General features: G+C 40.9%; 1 protein-coding gene across 1 annotated transcript in view; it reads right to left on the bottom strand.

Annotated features, from left to right (window-relative positions):
* The window catches only part of LOC115822942 (ankyrin-3-like), a 72,803-nt gene that overhangs the window by 31,537 nt on the left and 28,459 nt on the right, over positions 1 to 12,807 (bottom strand). The window contains exons 5-19 of the mRNA XM_030786908.1: positions 12,509 to 12,607; positions 11,623 to 11,808; positions 10,631 to 10,654; positions 8,006 to 8,104; positions 7,089 to 7,187; positions 6,521 to 6,619; positions 5,712 to 5,909; positions 5,074 to 5,172; positions 4,871 to 4,969; positions 4,386 to 4,484; positions 3,744 to 3,941; positions 2,918 to 3,016; positions 1,775 to 1,873; positions 645 to 842; positions 291 to 389 (exon numbers count right to left, since the gene is read on the bottom strand). Coding sequence (XP_030642768.1) covers positions 291 to 389; positions 645 to 842; positions 1,775 to 1,873; positions 2,918 to 3,016; positions 3,744 to 3,941; positions 4,386 to 4,484; positions 4,871 to 4,969; positions 5,074 to 5,172; positions 5,712 to 5,909; positions 6,521 to 6,619; positions 7,089 to 7,187; positions 8,006 to 8,104; positions 10,631 to 10,654; positions 11,623 to 11,808; positions 12,509 to 12,607 — 1,794 coding nt within the window. The remainder of the gene's footprint in view (positions 1 to 290; positions 390 to 644; positions 843 to 1,774; positions 1,874 to 2,917; positions 3,017 to 3,743; positions 3,942 to 4,385; positions 4,485 to 4,870; positions 4,970 to 5,073; positions 5,173 to 5,711; positions 5,910 to 6,520; positions 6,620 to 7,088; positions 7,188 to 8,005; positions 8,105 to 10,630; positions 10,655 to 11,622; positions 11,809 to 12,508; positions 12,608 to 12,807) is intronic.

The raw sequence follows: 12,807 nt of genomic DNA, 5'->3' as shown, positions 1-12,807 counted from the left end.
TCATCACTCCTGTCTGGTCATAGGAAACTTTAACCAGGAGACATCATATGTGTGTAAAACTGTCAGGGAATCATATCATATGACTGTAACTTTACACCATTACTACAGCTACACTGTTTGCACTACTCCTTATGTAGGACACAAGCTCCCATCTTTGAATTTAGCTTCTTCTGTCTCCCTGCCTTAGTTCAGCCAATCAAAGCCAAAGTGAGTCTTTATAACTCTGTAAGAGTTCAGTTATCACATTTGTACTGTTTTTTATTGTGACATGCTAGGTTCAGGCTCCTAACCTTTGTTTGGGCATGAACATCAGCCCCTTGGTTGAGCAGTACCTCTGCCACGCCTACCCGATCCTCCTGAGCAGCTAAGTGCAGTGGGGTAAGACCACTCTGTAGAATAACAGCACAAAACACATACACACACACACGCACACACACACACACACACACACACACACATGCGCATTACTGGGTCAGAGCATACTGCCACTAAATATACTGTTAGCATAACTGTTTTAGCTCAGTAATAGTTTAATAATCTGTCTATACACCTGTAATTTGGCTTGTGATTTAATTCATGTTACTGTGTGTGTGTGTGTGTGTGTGTGTGTATAAAAACACAAGTGTATGTTAATGTGGTCTTACTTTATTGCCCATGTTAACGTTAGCGTTCTTGGTGAGAAGTAAGGACACCAGGTCCACACTGCCCTCCTGTGCTGCTAGATGAAGAGGACTAATGCCCTGTCGTGTTACTACGTTTGTCTCTGCTCCGTACTCCAGCAGTGTCGTCCCAATGTCCAACTGGTTCTTCTTGGCTGCTATGTGCAGAGGGGTATACCCATTCTACAAACGGAGGGAAAGAGACGAGCATATTGAAAAGAGGAGTCTTTTAAAATTGATCTCTTCTTAAACAATTTAAAGGATGGATTTTTAATCATATCTCATTCCTCTGCTCTTTTTAAAACCCTGTACTTCTCAGGCATGTTTTGATATTTGCAAAAAAAAGGTACTCTCAAACTAAGAATTTACTTAATAGAAAAGTCAGTATAACTATACATTATTAAAACAAATAATAAAACAAAACAAAAACACATTCCATCTGTATTGGGTAATAATGAGGCAACCACAGCAGGTCAAATAGGTCACCAGTCACACCATGTCACATACTATCCTTTTAGCCCATTTATACACAGTGGACATGAAACCCCTACAACCATTCAGTGTAGACCCCAGTCTGCATGCACCCTGACATTCCTGGCCTGTTGTCCTGGAGATGATCTTTACACAGCTTCCCTGGTGTGTTTAGAGTGAAGAGGACATATCCTTAATCCAGACCTGGCAGCGGATAGCTATTCAATAGTATTTCCTCTCAGAAAAGGAAGTGTAATGACCTTGAATGTCCAGATGAATGAAGGGTTTTAGTAGGGAAGATTTATATCAGTCAGAAAATCTAATGAGTGCATTCAGGTATTCTGGAAAGGGTACATTTTTGTTAACTGTGGAGATAGTAATATTTGTTCAAAAAGCATGAAGTGATTGCATACATTTCTGTGGTGACTGGATGAACTGATGTTCCTTTGAGGGGAACATTTTTTAGGATTAACTTCAGAACACTGACAAGAATATCCATGAGACATTTCATGAGGAGGTTTTAGCAGGAAAATGACATTAATCAAGTCATGTCCATGTGAAGCCCTGGAAGCAGAATGATATTAGGTGTTGTTTGGGACTGTGAGGTCATGGAGAACTCTGACCCTGGCTGAAGGTTAGGGTACCTTGGCAGCTGCATGAGGAGAGGCTCCCTGGTCCAGCAGCAGCAACGCCACTCTTTGATTATCGTAGTGAGCAGCCACATGCAAAGGTGTTAGCCCAGTCTAAAACACACACACACACACACACACACAAGCCACCCCGTGCACATGCACGTACACACACACACCCAATCCCACATACACATTCTGTTAGAATTATCTCAGAGAGGGAGCCCAGCTCACCACACACTCAATATAAAGAACATGATTAATGGTACAGCACCACCGTGAGACATCAACAAGACATGTTCCAAATGAAAGAGCATTCTGAACCAGCTTTATGTGAACCGAGTCCTTGATCAGTTTTAGGGTGGTGCTAAAACAGCCCACTAGCTAGAGAACTGTGACACTTCTGCAGGTTACTCCAGAGGCATGTGACATCTAATACAGAAAATAAAGAAATTACTGTAGGTAAGACTATTAGCACAATAATAATATATATTATTATATATAAGAAATATGACATTAATGATAATGAAAGTATTGACAAGTCAGTGCTCAAGTCATTTGGAACACACATTTATACATCACATATTAGAGGTGTTTGAGGAGGAGGACAGTAAACCCAAAACCCCCAAACCAACACCAACATGTCAGAGGGAAGGTAAGCACACACAAGCACTGGGAGAGATAGAGCTCCATGGAATGGTATGTAAATAGGGAAAAACTATAATCTGACACTGTTAGGAATTTGTTCACAGTCAGCAGTTCATTGATCAGTGCTGTTTGTATGAATATCTAGTGTGAGACTACTCTAGTGAGAGTTAGTTTCTTGATTTATTTTGGTTGAATGTGTGTTATGGAAATGTAAATCACTGTGCTCACGCACACACACTGTGAACAGTGAGCAGTGAATTTGTCCTCTGCATTTAACCCATCCAACACACCAGTAGAAAACACACACACCCTACGCAGGACCAGTGGACAGCATTCCTTGCGCCCTGGGGGGGCAATGGGAAACAGCCGTGGATGCCGGTCCTGGGAATCGAACCCTTCGGTCACGAACCCGGTTGTCTAACCTCTAGACCACGGCTGTCCAATTTACATTTCACTTTTTTTTTTTTTACATGTATAACTCTGTGTGTCTGTGTGTGAGTGTTTTCCCACCTTTCCTGCTGCATCAGGGGCAGCTCCTTTCTGCAGTAGTAGGTTGGCCACCTCAATCTGACCATATTTGGCTGCCACATGCAGAGGAGTGAACCCTTTCTGTGAGGGAAACAAAGTGACATTACTGTCATCAGTGTGAAACGTTAATATGTTAATGCAGAGTCAGAGATTTTACTGACCATAAAACAGGGTTGCTGTGCCAGAGCCCAAGCAGACTCATTAAAGGTGAATATATATGCAAGAAAAACAGAGAGCCTGAAGAAAAGCTGTGTGATGAGAGAGAGAATGACAGGGACAGAGAGAGATAGAGACAAGAACTTTGCTAAATTTATTAATTCTGGAATATGAAATTTTAAAATTTTATGGGAAAGATTAACCAGATATACTTTATACGTATTGCTTTCATGGGTGTGCTGTGTTTTACGTTTCAGCTCCGTTAATCTGTGTGTGAGTGAGAGAGTTGACAGAATGAGGGACTGTGTGTGTGTGTGTGAGAGAGAGAGAGAAAGAGAGAGTGAGCAAGAGAGAGTGAGCGAGAGAGAGAGAGAGTTGAGGTGAAGTGAACACTGGCACAGTGAGATTTGATATGTCATTAATCTGTGTTTGACAGGAGTCACCTTCAAGAACAGCTCACATACAAAACGTGGTCATACACACATGTACACACGCACGCACACACACACACACACACACGTATTAAAACAAAAATAATCAAACCATCAAAGAGGACCATGACCAAATACTCAAATAACTAGTGTTAAAATGAGGATGGACTCTGCATGATGAGCAGTATATTTTGGGTGGAGCTTGGCGATGGTCGACAGACCTTGGTAGCAGCTGAGAGAGAAGCTCTTTGCTCCAGCAGTAGAGAGGCCACTTCCTGATGGCCCTCTCTGGCAGCCAGGTGCAGGGGGGTGTAGCCTGACGTGGTGGCTGCGTTGGCCGACGCACCTCGCTGCAGCAGCTGCTGTACGATTTCTGCCTTCCCCAGGCGACTGGAGATGTGCAGAGCTGTCTGGTCATCCTGAGGGACCATCATTGAAGATTCAGAGAGACAGAGAGAAGGTCATGTGAGATACTAAAATATAAGATGAGTCCCAAATGCTGAACTGTTCCCGCAATAGTCTGAGGACCATCCAATCTGTGCTCTCAGAGAAGAGAAGGTTCTTTAAATTTGATTAAATCATTGTATCACAGAGTGTTCATAACAGTGGTGTAGAATGCTCTTAGATACGCTCTGTTCTGCACTCCATCTGCCATTTTCATAAATACATGCAAAAAAGTGTCGTGCGTAACAGTCGTGTAGAAAAGATTTATTCCAACTTTCCATCTCTATACAGTCTACAGTGGCAAAATAACAGAACAACAAAATATTTCATACATCAAAGCATTACTGTGTTATCAAGGATGTCTGCGGACATGTGTGTGCGCGTGTGTGTGTGTGTGTGTGTGTGCGTGTGCGCCTTACCTTGGCTTTTATCTCCACCTTGGCTCCATTCTGCAGTAGGTATCTCACCACATCAGCTTGTCCTGCCCTGGCTGCCATATGTAATGCTGTCTCACCCCTCTGTCTCACACACACACACACGCACACAAACACACACACAACAAGATGAGCTACATGTTTCCGAAACTAACAGTGAATTAAAGATTTAAACCAACCTACAGATCAAATATTCATGGCTCTCTTATCTTTGTAGCTATATACCCGCACCAAACCTATTCCTTTGTATTACTTCCATTAAAAAGATTCTGTAACAGTAGTACAGCTAAAAACAACAGTTCAACAGCCTTAAGTCATATTCTATTATTTCACCAGCTGTTTTGGCAATACTGCGTATCAGCTGATGTCTATAATGATGTCACTGTCAGACTGAAAATAGTTTTAAAACTCATTAGTCAAATTCTTGTTGAGGTGAGAGGAAACAGGAATAATGAAAAAGAGAGTCTCACCACATTGGTGGTGTTGGGAGAAGCTCCGTGATGCATGAGCTGCTTCACAATGTTCTCATGGCCCATAAAGGCAGCCACATGGATGGGCGTAAGCCCGGACTGTAAAAAAAAAAAACAAAACGAAAAAAAAACAACTTTAGTATGAGTTATTCATTGCATGAATATACCCAAAAATAAACATTACAACTCTCTCTCTCTCTTACCTCAGTCACGGCTTGTATGGAGGCTCCATGTTTAAGTAGCAGCTCCATCACTTTTGCACGGTTCTTCTTACACGCAATGTGAAGCGGGGTGAAACCGTTCTGAAGACCAAATACCACACATATGTACACACTGACTGAGTTAGATATGTACACACCTCACCACAGATGGTGAATTAGGGTTTGAAAAAAAAAGGCTATCCTCTTTTTTTTTTTTTTTTTTCTAATGCACTGGGGCACTGAGTCTATATTTAAACCTTGTGTTTTTTGGGCACGCTTCTTCTTTTGTCACTTATATGAGTGACACTCAATCAGATCCACTATGAAAACAACACCATAGCAACAGGTTTACTGGTGTGTGACCAGCCTCTCTGTGACCTCCCAGCTGCAGTGACTGTAAATGAGTGTGAAAGGGTCACGCCACAGAGGGTTTGGGTACATCAGTCTATACCCCTAATGGGATTATTAGGGCAAAACGGGAAGTGCTGATATCAACAGGAACCAGGGGTGAACCACACCTAGTCAAACACACCAAGAGAGGGAGTGGAGGTGATATACTAAAAAAGAAACAAGTTGAAGGACACAAGGGAAAGTAATAGATTTTTGGGGGGATGGGGCACTCTTATTTCAGGTCTTCTCACCAGTGCTTTTGCATTGGGATTGGCCTTCTTGTCCACAATGACCTTTGCGACCTTGTAATGGCCACAGTGGGCAGCAACATGGAGAGCAGTTAAATAATCGTTGGTGATGTCGTCGACAGGAACATCGTGTTGCAGGAGAAGCTGAACACAGTTTAAATGATCACCCTGTGTTGCCATATGCAATGGAGACAGACCGTTCTGCATAGAGAGAATATATATAAATATATACATAGATGTTACAAAATTTATCCATGTTTTAATGTATTACATTTTTCATTAGGTCTTTCCAATAAATCTATCTTTCAAATTTCCATGTCATATTTGATATACATTAGATTGCAGGTTTAAAGACAGCTGCCAACTGTAATTTGCTTTCACAACGTGAAACTATAAGTGTGGTTGAGCTCTACATGAAATTAAAGTCTAAATTAAATATTAGTTTCACAAACAGTAATGAAGCGATACCAATGATAAAACCATCATGTCACGAACACACTGCTATGCCACACCCGTTCAAACCAAAACACTGCATATTAACACACAATGCTGTCAACAGACAGTCAGATCCTTTGAGTTACTGAACCATCTATATAAGGTCACTCGCTTGAACCTGAACGTAATAAAACCATTTATACTCTTGGTAAATTGTAAATGTGAAATATAGAAGTGCTCAGTTGAGAATTTAAGAAAAAATCTACACCTGAAGTGTAAAATGACATATAATGATTACTTCTATGTGGGCTTGCATAAGACATTGTGATTTTCTTAAAGAACCACTAGGTGGCAGTGTCAGAGGCAAACAGTCTTACTTTGGTCTTAGACAGGATGGGTGCTCCTCTGTCTAGCAGCATCTCAACGACTTTTTCATGACCACTCCTGGCCCCACAGTGCAACGGCGTCAGACCATCCTAAAACCGCAAATCAGGGTCAACCACAGGCTACCATGGACATGAGCACGGATTAGTCATATGAAACCACAGTTCACTGTGTGAATAATTTGATTGAGTTATGAGAACTCTCTCCTCCCTCTGTAGTTGTTTGGCTGTCCAGAACTGAGCAGCGAGTCCAAGTTGGTTACAAATCATCTGACTGGAAAATATCTGACTGTCAGACAGTGTTCACCAATGGGCCATAAGCAGTACAGAAAGAATCCGTAGCATTTTGTCTATAGAAAAACAGACACCTACAAACCTATGTCTTCTCGCTCTTAGTTATGAATCTTTATATCCAAATGCGTCATATAAAAGTATATAGCATGTTCCACAACCATAAATAAAAGATAAAATAAGCAGCAGAGATGGACCCTGTTTTGGCCGAACTGGGCCCCCTGTGTCAGGTCACAAACAGTGGAGAGGTGGGGGTGGGGAGGGGGTTCACCTTGGTCTTGGCATCTATTTTGGCTCCACGATCCAGCAAAAGTTTCACCATGTTTCCGTTTCCTCTTTTAGCTGCCACATGCAGGGGAGTGATGTCATTCTTATGAACACAGAAAGTGAGGAGAGAGAGAGAGAGAGAGAGAGAGAGAGAGAATAACAGTCCTCAGATCACTATCAAGCTATATGAATCTCCCGATACAGGTCTAAAATATCCAGTTTTCAAGCACGAGCCTGTGATATCAGATCATTCCTGGCCAAATAGGAGAAACCTGTTGGTTTGTTGCATGTTTAACATACACCAAAGTGAACAGACAACTGTGCTTCCAGAAATGGACAACCTATTTAACCCAGGAAAGAGACATTCGTACAACTAAGAAATGATGGACTTTTGGAAAACATGTGTGGAACTGATTATTTTGTGTATAACTTTGCAGCTTTGATACAAATTATTGTTTGCAGCTCTGATACAAATCATTTCATAAAAATAAAGTAAAAAAAAAAAAAAGACAACTGTGCTTCATTCACCTGTGTGGATATATGGCAGCCAAGAGTCCAGGACCTGCTTCTAAATTCTATCATTTAGCCCGATCAAACACACACATGGAGAACAAAGCCAAAAAGCTGCATAACCAGAATCTATATTAAAACACAACATATCCCCTGGAGACCAACAACCATATTTTTCCTATGGCCTGATATAGACAATTTTCAGCTTTTTAAAAAAAATTAAAAAAAAAAAGTCTGCACCAAAATGTTTTCTTGGGATATGAGAGAATTAAAATCTGTATGACATAAACAAAAATCCAAACAGATCTGACGTGTGGATACTAAGCTCAAAGGCTTTGAAGATGTCCTTCTCCTGCTGTTTTTCATAACAAAAGTGATCCTCCAAGCCACTAGCTGGCAGTCTTCTCTTACCCTGGCCATGAAGTCCACAGCCGCCCCCCTGTTCAGCAGCAGTGTTGCGACGTTGATGTTGCCATAGTGAGCGGCGATGTGGAGAGGTGTGAAGCCACTCTGATAGAGAAAGAGAAGGAAGGCAAACCACAGGTTAATCAGAAACCGCACCTCTCATCAGCTCATTGCCCGTAAGTGCAGATCTATGTTCAACTTAGGCAAGCATCACTGAAGTTACATCAGCATCTTTCTTATTTCTTTGAAATCAAGAAATAATTTAACCAATTAACATAACAGTGTCTGGACTGAATGTGTAGCATTATGTGAATCTCAAACTGTATACCATATTGTGTAGTATACATTCAACAGTATGAATACATGGCTGTGATGTATCACAATGGAAAATCTACTTACAGTAGTTTTCACAAGGTGAAATGACTAGACTGCAATACCTCTCCAAGTTTAGTCTAAATGACCAACAAGACTTCAGAGTAAACAGCATTACATTCAGTCTGTACATGCTGACTCCATCAACAGTCTAGAATAAATTGAGAACATAGCTTTCCCAACAGGTGTCAAAGTGAGATGGTGTTTCCTATAATCCACGTCATGGCCAAAGCTATCAAGTCATGGGAATTTTCATATCAATTTACCAATAATTCAACACAAAGCAGGTGGTCTTTGAGGTATCTGCCCACTGGGCATATGCACAGGGTCTTATATGAACAACTAACCTCCCACCCACTTTGCAGGGAATTATTACAAGTATAGACTGCTAGAGCAAATACAGAAATACTAACAGGTACTACACTCAGGGAAATGCACAAAACAACTTCAGTTTTGGAGAAGAGCAAAGCACTGAAGCTGATATTTGGTATCTGTTCATTGCAAAATTTAATGCTAAATCGTTCATAGTGAAAGGATTTTTTTTTTTTTAGCTCTACTGCTTTAAAGTCTCATCAGAGATATTATATGACTGTAAATCAAAGCATGGGAAGAGCACTATGTGATGTGTAAGTATACATAAACTTAGTGACACTGAGATAATCACGAGGGTCTATGGATCTCTTGTCAACCAACAGTCTCTAATGACTGACCACTGACAGTGCCCCCAAATCTCTGAAATTGTTCCATTATATTAACAATGTTCTTAAAACATCAACTCTTTTAAAATGTTGGTGGTTAGTTCATGGTTTAAGGGAAATTATCTACCATGCAGCGAAACTACTCTACCTCTACCAAATCAAACTACAGTTGCTTGCAGCATTAGCTTGTCTGGTAGCCATGCTAGTCTAAACAAAACAAAAATTAGCTGTTGTAAACAAACAAACAAACAAACAAACAAAAATGTCTACTGTTGCAAACATGTCCTGTTGTTTCCGCCAGAGGAAACCTACAGAGATTGATTCAAAGCACCATGCACAAGCCTGAGGGGCTGGGTCAAAATGCAGTCTAATAATCCAACAGACCATCTCTGCAGCTGGCTAACAAGGTTCTTCTGCTAAGCTTCCAAAACTTGGCCTGACATTCTCCCTCCTCTGAATCATTTATTAAAACTAAAGTTGTTCATCATGGAACCAGCCTAACACTGTGAAACTGTCTTGTGGTTCCCCTACAAGGTCTGTGAGCTACCAGCTGATCGTAGGCTACATGCAGCTGACACAGGCTTACATTTTAATTAGTCTCAGACTACACTGGGCACCAGCAGTTTCCTGGGGTGTACACAGTACTGTGTTGGGTAAACATGTTGTCATCGGCATAAGCTGTTATGACTGCTCATGACAACTGGCATAATCACTTTATGATGCTGGCATCAAAGTCTTACTAAAAAAAAACAACAAATTTTTAATGTCTTTATAACTTGAAACAAATGACTGTACATCAACAGATCCCTCTGGGCTGACAATGCCAGCTTCTCTACACATTATTAACTCTATGTGCACATCCGGCGGGAACAACTGCTGCCTTCACTCATCAGAGTGGTCATTTTTCTCTTGAGTCCACACAATAATGTCAGCTGACTCTGGTCAATAAGATGACTCGAACAAATAAAGATTCAAAAACTGAAAAAGTGTGTTAATGTTTATTTAAAGGTGATGTCACAAAGAAATTCTGCTCCTTCAATATCTTAACACACCACTCTGTTCTATGATTTTAATAGAAACATTGGTGCGAACTGCTGAAATAGAAGCTTGATAAGTATGCCTTTAAATGTTTCTAACTATCTGCTCTCCAGTCAAATACCTCAGTGTTGAACCCTTGCTCTTAGCTGCAGAAATCAGGGGTCTGCTTAAGTATTAGTGAGACATGCTTTTTCTCTTCTACCCAAAGCATGGCTCTATCCATCAGGAAATAGAAAGCAGGAGACAGACCAAAGAAAGAAACAAGGACATTAAAGAAACTCAGAAAAGATAAAGAAGAGAACAAAAAATAGTCCAAATGATAGACAAAAATGGTCAGAAAGAAAGAACGGGAATGGAAAAAGCTGATATTTATTAAAAGAGAAAGAGAAAAAATAATAAGAAGCTGGTGAGGCAGAAGCAACACTATAGGGCAGTGGCAGAGTTTTGGGGCAAAGACAGGGGGAATGGGGGTATTGGATTTGTTTGTAGTGCAATGGGTAGAGTAAGCACAGTTGAGGTGTACCTCCGTTGTTCTATTCACCATCATCTACGCAGGGCAGCGCAAAACCAACAGTGAGGAAAGGAGAGAACGTGAGGTTAGTGCACACAACAGGAAAACAAAAACACACATTAAAATGGAGCCAAGCCGACACGGCGATGCAGGCTGGGTGTGTTACCGATACACTGAATACAGAAGCGCAAGTCTCCTTTGAAACAGAAACATCTTACATAGTCACTCCAGATAATTCCTTTATATTATATAATTAATAGGGCTCCAATGGCTATTCTCTTATATAAACTCATAAGACATAGTGAAAAAAACAGAGGCTCAGTGTAACTTTAAATCGCATCCTATGGTTATCACCGTGTCTTAAGCACCAAATGTCTCTCTGTTTCGTCTCCCAGTACCACTCCTGACTCAGACACATCAGATACATTGGCAATCATTAGCATCTCATGATCAGACTCAAGCTGAGCTCACTGACTCATGGGTAATGAAGTAATCTGCATGACTACACTTTGGCAGGGGGTCAGAGTAGGGTTGGATCAGAACAACACCGGGCTTGTAAGTCAGCAACCAGGTCCAACCGACGCATACATACATACATACAAGCTGTGCTCCGTCACCAAGAAAATCAAATGTTTTTGCCATAACAAAAAAAAATTGAGTACAAAATTTAATACAGTCTCTTGATGTCAGAACTACTGTACAGGAAGCTGAGATAGGTGGTTTAAGTAAAGCACTGTTTTATCAAAACAGATACTCACCACCTCACTGTACAATAAGTAAATTCACAACCTATGCTGGTAACAAAACATGCGGTAAAATCAACAGATATGCTACATCCCAAGGGAAAGAACGTCTGAGGGCATAAAATCTAAAAACAAAAACAAAAAGGAAAATAAAACAATGTATTGTAATACAGAAAGGTAACACATACACACACACACAAGGGAGAGAAAAAGAACAGAATAGGGAATCGAAACTGTCAGTGAAATCTGTGAGTTGCTGACCTTGGATTCCACATCTGCGTTGTGATCGTTTTGAAGTAGCAGAGCAGCGGACTTGGTGTCATCCTTACGGGCCGCGATGTGAAGGGCCGGCAGACGCACTTTACCCTTGGTGTCATTTTCCAAGAGCAAAGAGACCACCTGGTCATGCCCTTGTTGAAGAGCCACGGCCAGGGGCGTAAACCCATCCTACACATAACACCAAGACACAGAGGTCAGCCAGAAATGTACTGGATATAGCAAGGACCAGTGTATTGACTCATTCATTTGAGCTATGTCTCTAACATTGACCCTTCATCCAGATTAAATAATGTCCTATCTGATCCTTTTCTAAAAAATGCTCTTCCAGCAGAGAGTAGTCCTCCACCTGTTCTATGTTCATAACGAATGTATGATTCTGCTGAGTATCCACTGTAGTTGTAAATGCATACTCTGATACACTGAGTAGGAAATGCATATATACCATTGTTAAACAGCATGAAGAATTAATAATGTAATATATAATATATAATATATAGTATTAAAAAAATACTACATCTTGCAAGGCTTGACTACTCCGCACCAACTAAATATCGATGTCATTTGGTGAATATCAAAGTAAAGGAGCCATACTGTATTACAAGGCACTGCTTCACCTGCAGTGGCCTCTGACAGAACATCAGTTCTACAGCTTAGAAACAATGTGTGTGTGTAAGTGTGTCTGTTGTGTGGATGTGTGAAAGAGAGAGAGAGAGAGAGGGAGTGGGGGAGGGGAAGACTGGAGGAAGTAGATGCTTTTATCTCTCTAAACTGCTCAAGGTCACAAAGCTATACCACTATAATCGATACAGCACTGCCACACACACACACACACACACACACACACACACACACACACACGCACACTCACCTCTGTGGCAATGCTTTGGCTGGAGCTGTGTTCCAGGAGGAAACGCACCACTTCCAGGTGATTCTCCTGGGCTGCCATGTACAGTGGAGTGAAGCCATTCTGTAATAATCAGATGTAAAGATCAGAAATACGTTACACATATCCCATACACACATTATTCTCAGATAATGTTAATTTTTTAAGGTTCTCTCCACACATATGTGTACTTAATGCATGATAGCAGTAGTTTGCTTCAAAAAGCTCACAAATAACAGAGAGAAAGAAAAATGAACATTATTTTACACAATATACCATAATAA

The sequence above is a fragment of the Chanos chanos genome, chromosome 10 (assembly GCF_902362185.1).
Source record: "Chanos chanos chromosome 10, fChaCha1.1, whole genome shotgun sequence".
Classification (NCBI taxonomy): Eukaryota; Metazoa; Chordata; class Actinopteri; order Gonorynchiformes; family Chanidae; genus Chanos; species Chanos chanos.
Note: the sequence above shows the minus strand (reverse complement) of the source record. Positions and strands in the feature narration are given on the sequence as shown.